At 43.2% G+C, this 19,489-nt stretch overlaps 1 protein-coding gene across 7 annotated transcripts in view; it reads left to right on the top strand.

Annotated features, from left to right (window-relative positions):
- Positions 1-2,764: 2,764 nt before the first annotated feature.
- Positions 2,765-19,489, top strand: part of mctp1b (multiple C2 domains, transmembrane 1b) — a 28,707-nt gene continuing 11,982 nt past the window's right edge. For 2 of the 7 annotated variants that reach the window (XM_041959554.1, XM_041959555.1), the window contains exons 1-6: positions 2,765-3,467; positions 16,025-16,145; positions 16,229-16,371; positions 16,461-16,540; positions 16,866-16,989; positions 18,644-18,682. In XM_041959554.1, coding sequence (XP_041815488.1) covers positions 2,925-3,467; positions 16,025-16,145; positions 16,229-16,371; positions 16,461-16,540; positions 16,866-16,989; positions 18,644-18,682 — 1,050 coding nt within the window. In that variant the 5' untranslated portion in view covers positions 2,765-2,924. Of the gene's footprint in view, positions 3,468-14,212; positions 14,295-15,882; positions 15,947-16,024; positions 16,146-16,228; positions 16,372-16,460; positions 16,541-16,865; positions 16,990-17,394; positions 17,440-18,643; positions 18,683-19,489 lie in introns of those variants that run through there. The other 5 variants (XM_041959556.1, XM_041959557.1, XM_041959553.1 and 2 more) reach the window with 4 other exon arrangements.

A 19,489-nucleotide genomic window follows, 5' to 3' on the forward strand; every position in this document is an offset into this window, starting at 1 on the left:
CCCTCTGGGGATGAGATGAAGAGATCATTTCAATCAATATTTCCCCTGAGTCTGAAAACACAGGTCACACAGAAACACTAGAGGAATGGCAGCATGCAGGGAGTTTTATTTTAACCTAATTTAAATGTTTTTGACATGATAAAAACTTTCATAAACTTTTTTTTTTATTGCAGTCATTAGCCAAGTGAGTGTAGTTAGGCAATAGAGAGTAGATTGCACTTTACCTTTAGATCACAGTAGATTTCCAAGTATGTTTTCTATTTGAAATCCTAAATGACACTGAGTTTACCCACTGATGTGTGTGGAGTCATGCCTAAATTTCAAAGTCGCTGATGGTTTGAAACTCTGGTTTTAGTGTCATGTGCACATCCTGAGTGGTGTGTCGCTGTTGGTTTTTGTTACATGACTTAATTTATGTAGCACCATCCAAAAGGAAATTACAAAGTGATTCACAAAAGGCATGAAACCAAAAGGTACATAAGTAAAAGGAGGGGAATTTAACAGAGGAAATTAAAAACCAATGCAGTAAAAGCTCAGAATAAAAACTCTTGTTTTAGTGTTGCCTCTTAGTGGTGTTCCACTTTGGCTACTGGCTGTTTGACCACATGGCACTGCAAGATGCATTTCTGCATGTAGCTAGTGTTTCAGAGGCACGTTTGATAGTTCTTACTGGCATGTGCCACTGCTGACTGCTGGTATATCGTTACTGTGTGCCACATAAAAACAATATATCTACTGTCACTGGCAGGTGAGGTGGAACTGGCAGCTAATGTGGTAACGTTATACTGAGAGATGTCACTGATGTCATGAATGCTTTACTGGTAGGGTTGCTAAGCTAATGAAGATAGCTATAGCAACTATAGCTAACAGCGAGCCTTATTATGAGTATTATTATGTACTAAAAATTAATTGATGCAAGAAGTAGTATATGTCCATACAATAGCCCAAAGACCTCTAGCCACCGTGTCATGTTGGGTGTCCCAGGTCAAAGCTCGTGAGAGAAATGTATTGAAATCTGTGGTCGTCAATCACGAAAGGTGGCTGCAAATCGTGCTGCGAGTCCACCAATCTCGAGTTTCAGTGACCAACGACAAACACAAAGCCTGTGTCAAAAACTCTCACAATGTCACAAATTTAGTAACCAAAATCTAACAACGTGACCACTGATGCAACCACAAACCAACCACTCAGAGTAGACATATGGCACGAGAGCAAGAGCGACACACCAGCAGCCTGTTTTAAACACACCCATCCTCAGAGTGTGTGCGCTCATGCATGCATTTTTTCTGACTATGAGGTGTTTTTACTCAGCGTGAGCATCAGTGAAGCCATGACAGACAATCTCATCCTTATAGAAAACTTTTAACCATTCATTTCCTTGAAGTCGCAGTGTACAATCAGAACTGAACATAAAGGTTCATGGGAAAACAATCCTACTGTACATTCAGTATTCAGAGCACGCGTTTTTGAGTTTGTGTGTATAATATATAACATTCAGTATCTCACTGTCTCATAGATATTACATGTTACAGATGTGATTTCAGTGACTCTAATGGGGGGATTAGATCAGCTGATACTTCAATATTTAGCACTATCCAGACTCACATACCTGCAGAGAAACTGTCACAACTTAAGTAAGATCCCAACAGTTTATTAGCTTTATAATAACAATAATAATAATAATAATAACAATAATAATAATAACTTTTGTTTGTATAGCACTTTTTAAAAAGTGTTGTGGAGTGCTTTACAGTAAAACAAGTAACAAAGGTTGAAAAGCGAATTAAAATCTTTGTTTTTATCTAAAAGTGTCTCTTTTTTTGTCAATAATACATGTGCATAGACTTTTCACTCATGTTGTGCGTCATTTTCCATTTGTTCATTGTTATTTTTTGTAAATGCCAAAGTTGTCATGATTCATCCACACGGATCATTCCTTTAATACAATGTTTCATAGGTTTAATGTTCACCAACATCTTAGTTCTGGGTGTTAGCATGCTAACATGTTCACAATGACTGCTACCACGCCAATTTTTCATAGGTTTAGTGTTCACCAGCATTTTAGTTCTGGATGTTAGCATGCTAACATCCTCACAATGACTGCTAGCACACAGATGTTTCATACGTTTAATGTTCATTATGTTCAGTATCGGGCTTAGTTCTGGGTGTTAGCATGCTAACATGTTTACAACAACTGCTAGCACACAGAAATTTTGTACATTTATTGTTCATTATGTTCAGTATTGGGCTTATATGGGTGTTAGCATTCAAACATTTTTACAATGACTGCTAGCACACGGATGTTTTGTACATTTAATGTTCATTATGTTCAGTATTGGGCTTAGTTTTGGGTGTTAGCATGCTAACATTTGCTCAATAGCAGTAAACAAAAGTACAGCTAAGGCTGATGGGAAAGTCAGTTTAAGTATTAGACAAATTAAAATATTTGATTTAATGAGAAAGCTCCGGGCCATTAAATTCATTTTGAGGGGGACATGAATGTCTATCGGACCCAAAAGGTGGATGAACGGGTGGACATGTCCATCCCCACAGCCACACCAGCAGCTAAAAATGTCTTTCAAGTCGTTTTTTGGCACGCAGTTTTGGCGGCACTTCTCAGCTGGTTCAGGGGGTGGCCAGAGCCAGATCCTGCTTCAGGGCACTTAAAAGGCTGAGGCGGGCCCTGCGTGTCACCGCCCGGTGTTAGATTTCTCTGAAAAGGGGGCTGGACGACCCCGACTGCCAGCGGTGGAGACATGAAATATGTACCCTGCCTGGCCGTTTGTTTTCGTGCGGTTTTTTCGGTGTACGGCAGCTCAATAGGGTCAACGCGGATCGCGTGAGTTTGTCGGCAGACCAGCAGCCTGTCCATCGGTGTTGGAGCCTGTTGGAGCCAGTTGTTGGAGCTCCGGCCAGAGGCGAGAATGGAGCGGAGCGAGGGGGGCGAGAATGAGAGCTGCTCGTCCCAACAAAACACAATGTGGAAACAGATCCAAGCCAAAGCCAAACCGCTGCTCAGCCCCAAGCTGGGAGCCCGAGAGCCCGAGGAGAAGAAGGAGCGAGGCGGGTGGATGTTCAAGAGGATGAAACGGAAGGAACATGTCGTTCTGGACCGGGTGATCTCCTCCTCTCAGCCTGACTTGCTCTTCTCATCTCAGGTGGAGTTAGAAACGAAGGAGGCTCAGCTCTGCGGCAAAGCGGCCAAGAGCAGCTCCGGTCTCGGTCGGGAGAAGCTCCTGTCGTCCTCCAGGCACCAGTCCGTCAGCCAGGATAAGCCCACGTTGGCTCACCTGGTGCAGTCCCACCACAAGAGCTCGTCTCTCGGGTCAGCCTGCTTGGAGAGGTTGTCCGAGTTACCGAGCAGCGGCGGCGGCGGCGGCGGCAGCGGCAGCGGCAGCGGAGGAGGCGAAGCGGCAACAGCTGCCGCAGCACCAGGAGCGCAGCTGGAGAGCAGAGATGAGCAGCCGGTGAGCTCCCACCTGTCTAATGTGCTGGTTTCAGCTTTTAATGCAACTAATGCAACAGTTATCTGTAACGATCTGTCTTATATAACTGAATCACAGGTTGATGAATGTTAGGACACTTTTTCAGGCAAGTTTGGCTGCAGAGCGCCGCGTGTCAGCAGCGAACAACCTCTCAGGAGCGAAGCTGGAAACAGAAATCTTTTGGCTTTTGTACTCTATAAATGATAAATTGATTGATTGGTTGTGAGTAAATTAACACATTGCATTTCAGGCAAACCTAAACTGTTAATTGATTGATCATTTCAACTCTAATCAGCATGTTGATCTGGCACTTAGAATTGAAGGCCAGAATCATTCTGTCATTACTTGTTTTATTGATTTTACTGGACAATAAAACAAGTCAGTTAAAAGGCTTCTAACAAATAAATCATTAGTTAATCTACCAAAGTTGAAGACAGCGAAATAGCTGAGGAGGGGGGGTTGGGGAAAGGTGGAGGAGGCCCGAGGTGATTGCTTGGAGATTGGGAGTAGGATGTGGAGCTCATAGACATGCCAGGTGATGAGAGCAGCTCAGGATTCAGGTGGAAGCACAGCCTTTAATTGGTGCCTCCACTAACGTCAGAGAAATGTTATTAAATATAACATCAGGCTCATTAAGACCACCATCTAATTAAAAAATGACTAAATCACAAGATGAGACGACGCATCTGATTCAGCTCAGCAGGGGACTCATTGTTCACATTGCTGGTAATTAATCAAAGCAGCATGTCAAAATGTCAGCAGAGATTAATAAACGAGCTTTCATTTATCCTGTGGCTTGAATCTGAAATGAATATACGTATATACACTATATATACAGTAAGTATACAGTACATGTACAGTATAGATAATGGATGTCTGTGCAGCCTCTGGGGCAGCCCTGCAGAGCCGTCAGTCACATGTGACAGGGGAGGGGTCTCCTGCACATCTCAGCAGGAAAAGAAAATGAGTTTGCAGGCTGCATGCAGGGAAAAGAGATGTAATGCTGAGAGGATGAGCCTGAGATGCTGGACGCTTCACCACAAAGACACACAAAGCAAGCCAGAAGTAAACTAACAAGTCATCAAAGTAAACCATCTTAGCCTGAGCTACGCTAACCCAGCCCTGCACTACAAACTGTGTTTAATCCCATGGAAATAAAAGTCACGCCCAGTTTTAGGATAGTAAGAATAAACAAAGGTGCAGCAGTAAAACTTAAGACTGGATGCAGGGTTGAAAGTGAAGCAGCATTATGTCCCTGCATACTAATTCTTACTGCGTTCACACCAGAGAATAGGAACAGTAACATTTCAGAGACGTAAACAACGTTTTGTCTTGTTTTGAGTGTTGACTGACTGCATCATCTCACAGTGTGATGCACGAACGAGGTGCAGCAGCTGGAAACACATGTGAGTGAAGAGTCAGCTCCAGGAACACACGTGGAACCTGATAACAGGATGTGATTTTTGACTTAATGAAGTAAAAAAAAAATTGTTATACTGGATTAGGGATCAGCTAGTGAGATTTTACAGTATATTGTGCATCATTAATTTTCATTATCTACAGTGATGCTTTTCCTGTTATAGCAATGCAGAATGCCTGTAGTGAGAAACGTAGAGTCAGTTTCTTTCAGTGAACGTGTGTTTTTACAGGGAGTGAAGTGCCGTAATTATTTAACACCAGAGTGCACTGACTCTGCAGCAGGGGTGAACGATGTGGCATTAAAAACACAATATTTCAGGGTATTTATGCAGCAATATTATATTCTTGATGATTTGGCAAAATATAGAAAGTGATTTTCTTGTATGGATGCAGCTTTTTAATAAGCTGTTTGAAGGCTTCCCTCTCAGCTGGTTGCATTGGCATCATATCTTTACACAAACAAAAATGAGAACGCTTCATTAATTTCTCTTGTTTGTGTTTTCTGTCATACGGCGTCTAATCTAAACCAGTCTCTCCTCTCGGATCAATAAAGTCTTCTGATTCTGATAGGAAATGTTGCACAGAAGTATTTCTGTTGTTCGTTAAGAAATAGCTCTGCTGTACCTGGAGGACTGGAGGACGTGTCCACGCGTGAGCACAGGGCCGCGGAGCGCAGGGCATCTCTGTCATCGCTGACCTCATGTCTCGTTCACGTGAAAGGAAACACCAACATTAATAAACGTGAACGACCAAAATCACCCCAAAAACAAATCAAACCTGTCAAACAAAAACACAGCAGCCATGGCGTCACTTTTCAGGCCCTTTGACTCTCTCAGCTCTGAGTTCTGACTCTGGTTTGATCTCTTGCTTCATCCGACCTCTTTTCGGTCGTAGTCTTTTCTCCTTCTGTCTTTCTTTTCTTGCTTTGTTTACTGAAACTGAAAACTTTGGCTGCTCTTTGTCATTCTTGTGCGAGCAGCTCACCTTAGCTGGCAGATAGAAGTACAGTGTGTACGTTCGGAGGCGAAGCGCCACAGAGCCGTCTCTCTTCAAAAGTGAAGTTTGGAGAAGCCCGGCTGGTGTAACTGATGAGGTCCTTCACTGAAAGTGATCCACTTCAGAGGATCTCCTGAGCAAGCGAGGGAGTGACCTGCAATGGCCTGAAGAATTACATTAGAGAAACTGACTTTGACAAGCGTCTGATAGTTGAGATAAAGGTTTGTTTTCGCCAGTCGTGACTGTGGCAGCCACGAGGACAGCAGGCACCAGCTTCTTCTTCTCTGCAGAGCCCTTGTGTACACTACAAATATTGTGTGTTGGTGTGTATTCACCTGTTGTCTTTTTGTGCAGGTTTCTGTGCCTGCAGCCACTCTCGCTTCCCTCTGGGACGTCAGAGGCTCCGTGTCTCCGCCTGCACTGACCTGCACGGGTTATGTTTCAGGCACCGTGGAGACGGAGGCTGCAGGATTTTGCACTCGAGCGTCGAGTCTGCTTTGTGACCTATGCACTCAGCTCCCTCTGCACACCAGTGTCCTGGTGAATGATGTGAAACAGTAATAGAGAAGCCGAGCTACGGCTCAGACAGCCTGGACAGAGGTTATTGAACATGGTGTGATTTGCTATCAGACGGGTATTGATGGGAATGCTGTATCATGACTATTGAAGATGTGTCACCGATTGAGTTTCCACTGTGTTGAAGAGGCGACGCTGACTGAGGGAAACCTGCTGTTCACAGGCTTTAAGGCTGACAGCAATTTTTTACACAAGACAAATAGCTGTGAGACTTGACAATAAGTATTTGTCTTTCTGTGTGTGTGTGTGTGTGTGTGTGTGTGCTTATTGGTCAATTGAACCAATGAGCGTACAGCTTCATCCTTGTTACCAGTCGTGTGTGTTGGTTCACTCATTGCTTATTAATGTTTTGCATATTAAGGCTTTTGGCCATATTCCTAAATACAAAAAAGTCATTACTTTTTTCTCATAAAATAGTTCACTGACGCATTCTTCTGAATGTTACCTGAATGCAGCACACGCGTGGTGTTGATATCACATCAGCACATCATGGCGCCTGTCAACAAAACATAAGTGATGAAACGTGGTGAACTGGATGAGCTGCAGGGACAAACGTGCTTGGATGAAGTTAACGCTCTTCGCTGAAGTTTGGGTAATAAGACGACAACAGAAGCTGCTGTGACACCTGAACTCCTGTGAAAACTCCTCCAGGTGTTTGCTGAGAGGTTTCAGGACATCAAGAGTCAACAGGAGGAACTGCAAAGCAACGAGCTGCAGCCGAGAGCAGCTCTGTTCAAAACTGAACCAAGACTGACTGAAAACCAGCTACATGTAGCATCATCATCATCATCATCATCATCATCACCGTTACCATCTGGCATCAGACACCTTACCACGGAAAAGCAGCTCCAGCCTTCACAGAAATTAGTGTTATGTATGGTCAATAGTTTAGTATGACCAGAGGTGCTGCCAGAAGGGGGCCAGGGGGCCGAGGCCACCCTGATGCAGTTGCTGCCCTTCTAAGTGAGCCCCCTTCCTCCCATCACAAGTGCACATTAAGCCTCTGAGATGCTGCCCAATCACCAGAAACCCCCTTGAAGGATGTTATTAGTGGCTGTTGGTAGGAAGAAGCTTCCTTGCTCCTGTGTGAGCTGATGCTTAGCATCATAGTCTGGTTATCTGCCGTCGCCACATCAGGGCCGATGAAGGAGCGACGGCCAACGCTAGCTTGCTTGCTCTTTACCGAGCTGCCGATGACTCTGCAGGTATTGAAATAACATGGTGGAAAAATAACACGTAGAAGTTAAGCTATGCTAACTAGCTTCCACTTTCTGGGTGGAAATGCCAGTTAGCCTCTGTTAGCTTCCGCTTTCTGAACGCAATACAAACTTACATCCAGTTGTGACACACCGGCTGAAAGGACATTTTTTAAATCCGCTCTGTTTGGTTTTGCATGGGTTCGTTTCAGAGGCCTCCGGCTTTGACTGCATCCTGTGAACAACAGCTGCTGTCTCGTTATATTTTCATATATTAACGTAAGGAAGACTGTACTTTAGGATCCATGACTGGCCTTGAATGTGTCTGCGACCTTGCGACACTCCTCTCAGCTGACCCTTCAGTCCAGCCTGTCAGTCAGGCTTACCCCACTGGAGAAGGATTACAGTCAAGCCAAGCAGCACGGTTCCTCCTCTTCCTCCCTCCTGCTCACCTGCTGCTCCTCCTTTCATTCTGCTGCACCACACTCGCTGCTTCTTGGCTGCAGCTGTTTTCTTGGGAGATACTTCCTGATCTGACAGAAGCTGTTTTCTCTGGAATCACCTCCACAATGCGTCCCACGCAGTGACTTTATTTTAAACCAATCCCCACCCCCCTCGACCCGCTTTGGACCACCTCCTCACCTTGCCTGTGTTATCCCCGGCGTCCTCCTCGAACCCTGGATCTATTCCTCAGAGAGGCCTCGGTGGCAGAGTCCCGTCTAGCGATTCGAGGGTTGCTTCGCCGTGCCTCTAGCGATGACTCGGCCTCCTTCGCCTCCACGTGTGGACGGCTGCTGTCGGTGAGCATCACCCGCCTGTGTTTGATCCCTGTCTCGATAATGTGCACAGTGCTCTGAAGATGGACCAGTTCTGTCTTTGTGTCTTGTGATTTGATGCATGAGGACCGCAGTTCACCGCACGGTAGCTGAACTTGAACCTCGTCTGCTACTTCATACTTCTACTCTACCACAATTCAGAGACAGTTAGTACTCTACATTTATTTGATAGCTTTAGTTACTTTACAGATTCAGATTGTTAATATAAGAATAAGATCAGCTGCAACATGAAAGTGATGAACACATTAATGCATCGATAAACGTAAAATATAAGATTCTGCACAACGAGTGCTTTTACTTTTGGCACTACAAGCATATTTTTATACTCTTATACATTTACTTGCAACAGAGTATTTCTACACTGTGGGATTACTATTTTTACTCCAGTAGAAGGTCTGAGTCCTTCATTCACCTCTGCATGCATGTGGGTCAGTCTCAGAATAAACAGGATTAAAGCAGGTCAGCAGAAGTGTGTCAAAAATCAGAATCTGGACTGGTTTCAACGGAGTCACCTGAGATGAGCTGATAAAAGCGATGGAGACTGTATCTGTCAGTGGACGGTGAATTTAGGGTGATATACAGCATTAGTGTGACCTGACTAGTGTTTGGCTTCCCTCTGGATCCTTGAGCATCAGCGGATCATTACTCAGACTGTGATCTGGATCGGGTTGTCTACACGTTGGAATGTGTTGCATTGTGTCGGTTGATCTGCTGCTTTTGATCTTTACCTGCATTTGATCTCCTGACAAACATCTAACAAACATCTGCTAATTAGATCACTTTTCTGTCCACACAGCTCTGAGATCAGCTTGAACAGTCATAGTGACTGATCAGAATGTGTCAACAATACAATCTTTTATCAACAGGAAGTAGCACCACACTTTTAGTTCAGGCTGTTTGAGGTCACTGAATGTTGTGTCTTTACTTAAAGGACCAGTGTGATTCAGTAGTCAGTAACCAGCCGTTAACTGGTGACTAACTGGTTCATTTTGAACTGGACTGCATGTCCCAGTTATATTTTATAAGCTTCTCATACGTTTTTCAATGTAAAATCTTAATCTTATACGAACTGTAAGTGAAGCTGACTGTAACTTTCAGACAAATGTAGCGCAGTAGATGTCCAAAGTATCATGAAAGGAAAATAAAGTAAAGTACAAGTACCTCCAAATATTGTGAATCATTGTAAGGAAAATGTGTCCGTGGTGCTTCTCTAACATACAACCAGCCTGTTGGGAGCTTCCTCTGCCTTTCATTTACAGTATTGATCCCCGCGGTCTGTCGGCAGCAGCGCCGATGTTAATGAGCTGTTGAGGTTGGAGCATCGCTTCCATGAAGGAGATGTATGTTACTCTCATGCATTCAGCTCTCAGTGGACTTCAGTGCGTCTGTAGCTTTCCTTACTGCCGTCTATAACCTTCACTTGTCTCTCGCTACGTGCCTGTTTGTCATTTTCTTACATTTTACATAAACATTAGGTCACAATTCATGGAAAAATATATAACATAGAGCTGCAAAGATTAGTCGGTTAATTGATTAGTCAAGCAAAAGAAAATGTATTTTTTGATAACCAATTTCAGAAATTTTTACCAATATTTGCTGTATCCAGCTTCTCAAACTCCTGCTTTTCTTTGTCATATGTGATAATAAATGAAATATGGACGAAAGACGACATTTGAACATTTGACATTTAACAGGCCAGAAAGAGGAGGCTGAAAGATGTGGGCAGTAACCTGGGAGGAAAGGTCCCATGCAAGATGCTGCTGAGTTGCATCATGGGAAATGTAGGATTACAGAGACTAAAAGTGAGGACGGTTCGATTTTTAATGTTTCTCTCATGAACCCCGACCTTCATGATCGTAGTGTCTCAGCTGTTTGTGTGGCGCTCTTCCACAGACTGGAGGTGTGTCTGCTCGCATGGTTTGACCTGAAATGATCGTACATTAATCAGCCGTCAGAAACATTATCTGACTTGAAAAAAAATTAAGACTTTAAGTTTGAATGAACATGTTTGAACATTTCATTGACTAAAGAAACAACAGAAAACACTTAATTAAGATGAATCCATGATGGAAATAATCATTCACAGATGTTTGCACCAGCACAAACACACAGTCCTAAAATAAGAGTGCATGAGTTTAGCTGATGGGATTGTGCCTGATCTGATGCTATTCTCAGCTTGGTGCTTCCTGATTTTGCTAATCCTTTGTAAGCAGCTTGTTGACTGTGACAGCTGGTTACTCCCACGGCGTAAACTCCCTGACTCAGCCTCGCACTGGGTCCGTGGCAGCTCATCCGCAGTCGTACTGGACCTGCCAACGGGATTAGATGTTGTGTGAGCTGAGACGCGTTGGTTCTCTGCCACGATGAAGCAAGAACACCGATCTCATCCTCAAACCGGATGTTTTGATGCAAACCTCCACCGCTGCCGTTTGCCGTCTTTCTTTCAGTGTGTCTCTGGCTACCAAAGACAATATTTGCAGAGTGTTTTTCAGTCCTGGCCTCACATCAGCTCGTTAGCTGTGAGAGCTGCCAAACACAAGCACACAACAACTGTGACTGCGACAAAAAAACAGCTTTAAACCTCACTAATTAACATGTTTCATCCTGTTTGTTTAAAGCGTTTAAACCCAAACAGAAAGGTAAACATGACAGTTTGTGGTTTACGGGGATTTATCTCCGGGCGGATGGAGAAACTGTTAGCTTTAAATGTTTGTATTTCTGAACTCTGAACAGAGCCTGCTGGCTGGTTCCGCTTGCCCCCAGTCTTTATGCTAACTTCGGCTAATTGCCTCCAGTCTCTTTAGCTCTGTCCTTAAAATTAGTGCTGTCAATGAATATTCCAAATTTTAAGATATAATGATTGTAAAAACATGCAGACATTCTATTGTGTAAGTGAATATTTGATTGTGGATAAAAAAAGCAGCACTGAACGCACTACATGACGGAGTTTCTTTCTTAATTACTGTTTTTTAAGCAGGTCCGACAGATTTAAATCTTTTGGGTCATAATGTTCGGTCAAAATAATTCCTCAGTGAGATGTGAAAATATTCTGGCTCAACACGCCGATTTCCTCACTGAGCTTTATTGTGTTTCTGTTGAGTTTTGAATGACGTGTGTTTCACAGTGATTAAATTACTGTTTTTGTTAATGGAGTCTGGTGAGCGTCACAGCAGCTGTTAAACAAAAAGGATCTTACTTTTTTAACAAGTCCCCTTTTTGTCCAGGACATTGACGTCTTCCAGGACACATGGACCAGCACCAAGTGGGAACCGTGCACACATTGTGGCTTTGATTGATTGAAAGTATAATGTGGGTCAAGCTGAAACAAATGAATAATTCAACAACACGGCATAGGACATTATTTGATTTATTTTGTAATGTGTCGGTATGTAGATCTTTTAAAAGACTTGTTTGTTTCTTAGTGGTTCATCTGTCCATGTATTGGTTTGACCTCTTATGGACATAATGCTCAAAAACATGTATTAGAGTGGTTTGAACCTCTGTGTTCATCTCAGAAGAAACAGAAAGTGAATCAGCATCTTCCTTTAATCCTGCATCACCGGGGCAACAAAACAAGCTGTAAACACATCCAGACTTTGTTGTTGATTTGTTTCACCTGTCCCTCATGTGTTTCACCTGTCTCTCATGTGTTTCACCTGTCTCTCATGTGTTTCACCTGTCCCTCATGTGTTTCACCTGTCCCTCATGTGTTTCACCTGTCCCTCATGTGTTTCACCTGTCTCTCATGTGTTTCACCTGTCGCTCATGTGTTTCATCTGTCCCTCATGTGTTTTACCTGCCCCGTATGTGTTTTACCTGTCCCTCATGTGTTTCACCTGTCCCTCATTAGTCGTCCCACCACAGTGTATTTCAGCCATCAGTCTGTGCCAGTTCATCTTGTACATTTTGTGTCAAGTGTTCCAGCCTTCTCTATTGTTTCCTAGTGTTTTCCAATGTTTTTGGACAATTGCTTTGTTTTTTACTGTCATGATTGTGCATTCAGGGAAGTCAAGGACAAAGTCAGTCAGTTTTCTAAACAGAAGAGGCAACAACAAAAGGCTTACAGGAGCGGTGAAGTCGGCAAACAGCCCAAAAACAAGCAAGAGCCAGAGAAAATCCAGGCAACTGTCCCAAAACACTGGAAACTGGAAATACTAGAACACTTAGCACGCAATGTCGGTCTGAAGGAAAACACAGGCTTTACTACACGTGTGTGGGGGGGGGCACTAATGAGGGACAGGTGAAACAAATTAATTAGGAAGACGGGAAAACACAGGAAGTAAAGTAAAAAATAAAACATGAGGACAACTTTCAACATAAACTGGAAATAAAAAAACAAAACTGAGGCATGTGATCCATATAAACATATTGATTAGTGCACCTTTAAAGTTCTACAGTAAAGTCTGGATGTGGAGACATCTGGCTGCTAACATTAGCCGCAGCAGCTTCATTAGATGATGATAGTCAGCGTTTTTAGTTACGTAAAGATGACCTGGAACATCTCATCCCGTCCTCTAATACCAGCAGCCTGTTGGTCGACATTATCTCCTTATTCAACATCACCGTGTCTGAACTGGACTTACCCCACCTGAGACCACGTAACATTTCAACAGCCCTCCACCTACAACACAACCTCCGCAGAGCCAGAATCACTCGGCTTCCTCGTGCTGCAACCCCGACTCTAAAACAGAATGAATCATTTCCAGTCAAGCTGTGTTTCCTGACATCAGTTACCTGACGTGTTCCCGCGTCCAGGTTTTAATCTCCTTTATCCAATCACGTGTTGACAAAGTGGTGACCCTCGCTCCATCCTCGCTGTGAACCACTGAGCCTTTCAATCATGATGCTATCACCTGTTACCAATCAACCTGTTTACCTGTGGAATGATCCAAACAGGTGTTTTTGGAGAGTTCCACATCTTTCCCAGTCTGTCGTTGCTCCTGTCCCAACTGGTTTGAAATGTGTTGCTGCATCAGATTCAGAATCAGCAGATATTTACAAAAATCAATGAAGCTGATGAGCTCAAACGTTAAATATATTGTTTTTGTGCTGTTTTCAGTTGAGTTTATGTCAGAAATGATCAGCAGGTGATCACATTCTGTTTTATTTATGTTTCATGCAGCGTTCCAGCTCTTTCAGAATCAGGCTTTTATACAGGAGGGTCTCACTTTTATTACCCTGTTTTCAGTTACCGCCCGCTGAGTTTCCGCTTTAGCAAAATGCCGGAGCAGAACTTGGCACTCGTCGACAGTTTTCAGCCTCAGGAAGCGAGTCTTTGTTTCATAATGTGTGTAACTGATTCGTGGTTGTGTCAGCCAGCTGGAGACAGGCTGATAGTGTGTTCTGTCATCGGAGCCGGCATCTTAAATTCTTGCACTCGGCAGATTATGTTATTCTGATTTTGACTAAAGCTGCTGGACTAAATGTAGTTTGGATTTTTATTAGCTGCTGGCGGAGGTGACAGAGAGAGAAAACTTTCTCAGACTCGAGAGTTAATTTAGTCTCGCTTTCAGCTTCCAAACCGGATTTTTATTGAAACAAGAAAAACCAAACAGTCAGATAATTTATGGTTATTTGTCTCGTTCGTATTTTCCTCTGGTGTTTTTGTCTGGTGGCTTCTGCATATTAACACATACTAAATGACTATGGTTTGTTTTATCTCGCAGCATCAGTTGTTGAGAGGAAGTAGCAGTGATGGCGTGTTCGTTCTCAGACCTTCATCAGGGAAAGCTCATCATAAACATATATATAAATAACCCGATGAAGGTACGAGAACGGAAACAAAAGTGAGTATGATTGATCGCCCATTGATCCAGGATCCTTTGATTTCTCTGCTTTAAAGAAAAACATTTGATAATAATGCTGTGAGAGTCAGCAGCTGTTTGACCCAGACGCTGACCCAGAGGCCTCGCTTCAGATCCCACAGTATATAAGTGCGCCACTCATGTATTATCACATTATGCAAGTATTGATCAGAGCATCTCAGTAAGTGGGTGTGTGCGTGTTGACAGGATGCAGAATCCCCAGCAGAGCAGTGCTCGTGCATTAAACATGATGTGTGGTCAGAGGAATGTTTGATTAACACTGTTGCAGGAGCACGTTTTCATTGGATCACTGTTCTAAACGTGTGTGGAAGTCATTCCAACAGCTGACGATAAAGATGACTGTTACAATTCAGCACACTGCAAACCTGCAACAAACATGGTCGTTTTCTGTCTCTCTGCTGACGTTTTGCGTCTCTTTGTGGTCGTTTTCTGTCTCTCTGTGGTCATTTTCCATCTCTTTGTGGTCGTTTTCTGTCTCTCTGTGGTCATTTTCCATCTCTTTGTGGTCGTTTTCTGTCTCTCCGGACATTTTGCTTCTCTTTGTGGTCGTTTTGTGTCTCTCTGTGGTCATTTTCTGTCTCTCTGCGGTTGTTTTGCATCTCTCTCTGGTCATTTTCCATCTCTTTGTGGTGGTTTTCTGTCTCTCTGTGGACATTTTGCGTCTCTTTGTGGTCATTTTCTGTCTCTCTGTGGTCATTTTCCATCTCTTTGTGGTGGTTTTCAGTCTCTCTGTGGACATTTTGCATCTCTTTGTGGTCATTCTCTGTCTCTCTGTTGTTGTTTTGCGTCTCTTTGTGGTTGTTTTATGTCTCTTTGTGGTCATTCTCTGTCTCTCTGTTGTCGTTTTGCGTCTCTTTGTGGTCATTTTCCATCTCTCTGTGGTCGTTTTGCGTCTCTTTGTGGTTGTTTTATGTCTCTTTGTGGTCATTTTCTGTCTCTCTGTGGTCATTTTCCATCTCTTTGTGGTCATTTTCTGTCTCTCTGTGGACATTTTGCGTCTCTTTGTGGTCATTCTCTGTCTCTCTGTTGTCGTTTTGCGTCTCTTTGTGGTCATTTTCCATCTCTCTGTGGTCGTTTTGCGTCTCTTTGTGGTCATTTTCCATCTCTCTGTGGTCGTTTTGCGTCTCTTTGTGGTTGCTTTACGTCTCTTTGTGGTCGTTCTCTGTCTCTCTGTTGTCGTTTTGCATCTCTTTGTGCTTGTTTTATGTCTCTTTGTGGTAATTTTGCATCTCCTTGTTGTCATTTTGTGTCTCTTTGTGATTGCTTTCCATTTCTTTGTAGTTCTTTTTGGCAGAGAAGCGGTGTTTGGCTCTAATGTACTACAGTCTATCCATTTGTGTGTTGAGTTCCTGCACAGACTCAGCAGAGGTGATGCTGCTGCAGTGGTGGTGAAGTTTATACAAGAATGGAAACAATATCAGATCAACAGCAGTCTGGTCGAAAGGGAGGAAGCTACTCTCGTGTAATTTCCTGTTAGTGGTTACCCCCGGGACAAGTCACTGCGTTGAATTAGACACTTCAGTTAGGCAGCGTGGGCGCAGATACGCCTGAGGAAGTGAAGGCTGCGTTTCGGCGGCGGGTTATAGCGGCTTTTATTTCTCTTGAATATGTCGGTGAGTTCGCTGTGGCTTGTGTGGTGATGGAGTTGAATTGGTGCAGTTTGTAGTTAATGCATGCGTTTCTCCTGACAGGGTGTGGGTGCTCCATGCTCCTCGGGGGTCACCCCTGAGAGAGCCGTCCACAGCTCAGGGATGTACAAGCTGGAGATTGAGCTGAAGAGAGGACACAATCTGGCCGTCCGAGACAGAGGAGGTAGAGTCATGTCTCGCCTTTTCACCCTTCATCTTTTCTGTTCCTGATTTTATGGATCTGTGACGGCTTCATTTGTTTTGTAGGCAGCAGTGATCCCTATGTCAAGTTCAAGCTCGCTGGTAAAGAGGTGTTCAGAAGCAAAACCATCCACAAAAACCTGAACCCAGTGTGGGATGAGAAAACGACTCTAATAATGGATTGTCTGAGCGAACCTTTGTATGTGAAGGTAAAGACACAAAGCGCGAAGCTTTTCCACATGAATTCTTCATGAACGTAAGAGTCAGTGGACATTAGTTTATTTTGTTTTTGTTGCAGGTGTTCGACTATGACTTTGGCCTTCAAGATGACTTCATGGGCTCTGCGTACCTTTACCTGGAGTCTCTGGAGCAGCAGAGGTTTGTCGGTCTGATGATATTCATGCCAACAGTTTGTCTGTATCCAAACTGACGAAGAATAGAAGATGTTGAAATTTGTACAGATCATAAACTTTGAAGGCCTTCCATGTATGAACTCCCTGCGTTATCAGAATATACCAGACATTAGATAATATCCTGATGATGTTACTGTGCTGGCAAAATATCACACTGATCGCCGAAGCTCGTTGATTGCAGAGCCTCTTCGTCCTCATTAGCTCTCAGTCATTCTTGTGCTGTATTCTGTAGCTCATATAACCTACCTAGCACCAACAGTATTTGCATCTGTGCTGCCTGTGTGTGACAGGACGATACCTGTAACGCTGGTGCTGAAGGACCCTCACCACCCTGACCAGGACCTGGGCAGCCTGGAGCTGGCTGTCACCCTGACACCTAAAGACAGTCCTATAGAGGAGCGCCGAGACTCTACTGTACGTATGAACGCTGCCGACGGGTCTCAGTTCAGAGTAGTTTGGTTTAGTTTACTGGTGTCGACTGAGTATCTTGAAAAAATGCTACAAAGACAACGTCTACGTTACGTTGAGTAAAAGTGAGTTATTGCTGTCAAAACATGCTGCAGGCTGGAATGTAATGCAACCAATGATCATTGCTTAATTTCTCTTTTTCATTAGTTATTAAATTGTTGCATCACTTAAGAAACAGGGTTTCAAAGGTTGATAATTACCTCACTAATCCATTAACCCACTAACACTTTCACCACTACTGATTCTAAAAATACACACACACACACGCACACACACTCTTTCATGCCACTGTGAGGATTGCCGGTGTGTTTTCAGCGCTGAGTCTTTGTGCTGCGTTTGTGTTCCCTGCAGCAGAGCGAGGTTAAGGCGTATCGGTGGAAGCCGTATGTGAATAAAGTGAGTGTAGAGGTGATTCACTTCCTGTAGCTTCTCCCTCCTGATAGGCTCTTTCCTACTTCACCTTCTACTTTGGCGTCAGTGATATGATTTTTGTACTTTCAATTTATTTCTAAAACCTTTAATATTGTGTTTCAGTGGGTCTTTAGTTGTTGTTGTTATCTTTAAGGTTTTAGCTTCAGTTGTTTTTTGGCTTCAGCTTCTCTCTCTTGAATATTTAGATCTGACTCGTTGAATTTGGGCAACTTGAATGCAGCTTTTTGAATACTGGACACTGTAATGTGTCTGAATGGATCAAAGGACTGAGAGGAGTCACTCAAACCCACCTCAGCTCTGTGGACCATAAACAGAGATCAATGAATGATCAATGAGTGAATATTGGACACTCTAAATAAATGGTAATGGTGCTCCATGTCTGCTTGTTGTGTAAATAAGCAGCTGTTTGCTAATCACATGTCAACTTTATGAAGTGATAATAAGTCTGGTTTGTGTTTACATCTTGTAATGCTGCCCCCCAGTGGAAAAAAATAAATTAATGCAGCTTTAGAATTAAGTATAAATTATATAAATTCAGATGTATAGAAAGTAAAATATTCCTGTTTTTAATTCCACTGGTGTTCAATTAAAGTCCTTCAGTTTGTGATGAAGCTGCCTTCATGCTGTGTTCAGTTCTTAGATTGATTGTAATCAGTTTCAATCGTGTTTCATTTATCTGCGATCACTGATCGAAGATCAGAGCCGCGTCTCTAAATGCATCCGCAGCAGAGAGATGTGAACCACATCCTGTCTGCTCCATGTTTTATTCAGTATATAAATTAATTATAGGCCAAGTGTTCGTCTGTGCCGCAGCTTCAGTCAGAGAGGAAGACTCAGAGGTTAATGATGAAGAGAAAGAGAGAATCAGGAAGAAAACGGAGAGCTCGCTGTGGTTGGCTGTGATAGCGAACATTCAGAGAATATTTTTCACTCTTAGAATCTATTTTCAGTCGCTTTACTGATGGAGGTTAATAAAACTTGGACATGAGGCGTTCACCTCCTCTTCATCACCTACTTTAGCTGCTTGTAGTTAGAAATGAACCTGTTCCTGTAGCCCCCCCTAGTGGCGTAAAGAAGGCTGCAGTGCTCTGGCTGTGCTTTTCATTTCGTATTTAAGGTTTGTTGAAGCCCTCCTCTATTGAATTAATGTATTTTAATGTATATTCAGACTATGCTGCTCAGGAGGTCCTGGAAACGATCCACTAAGGTAAATCATCATCACCATCATCATCATCATCATCACCATCATCGTATGTGTGCTCTCACAGCTTTCCATTAGCTGTCATGCTAATCACCTTTCTGTCCCTGTTCACCGCTGTTTTGTTTGCTCATTTCAGCGTCAGGCTCTTATTTTTGTCCTGAGTTGATGTTTTATGGCGAATTATTCAAGCAGACGTCAAACGTGTTGCGTGCTGAGCTCCTCAAATGTTGATTGTCACCATGTGTTGAGGCATCTGTCATTTCCATCCACTGGTTGCGCTCTTTTCTTCAAACTGCGTCCATGCAGGCTAACATGATGCTATATGCTATCAGGCCAAAATGATCCAGCTAGCATTATCTCAAAGGAAAAGTTTTCTGATATTATATCATTCTCATACTGTCGATGAAGAGACCAAAGTCAACATTGAATGTAGCTTATTAACAAATACGTGTGTCTCAAAACCTGCTACCAACCAGCAAATGTGGATTAATCACCGCTGAAAATAGTTCCCAACAGACACACTATTTCCTCGCGTTTGTTCGATAAGAACTACACTGAGCAGCGTTTTAGTGAATTACTGAACCTTTTTAGAAGTGAAACTATACATTTGTGAGGTGTTTCACATCTTCAGCATGAACCAATGAGCTTGCAGCTGAGAACCACAGACAGGAAGTCAGAGAGTGTTGAGAAACACACTTTGTTGGTTGGTTATCACCAACCTCAGTGTTTATAGAACAGTTCACACTTATTGCACCGTGCTGAGAGTCAGAATCATGATCAACTATCATATAATTGGTGGACTGTTGATCTTAA

This window comes from Chelmon rostratus, chromosome 19, assembly GCF_017976325.1.
Source record: "Chelmon rostratus isolate fCheRos1 chromosome 19, fCheRos1.pri, whole genome shotgun sequence".
NCBI classification, from domain to species: domain Eukaryota; kingdom Metazoa; phylum Chordata; class Actinopteri; order Chaetodontiformes; family Chaetodontidae; genus Chelmon; species Chelmon rostratus.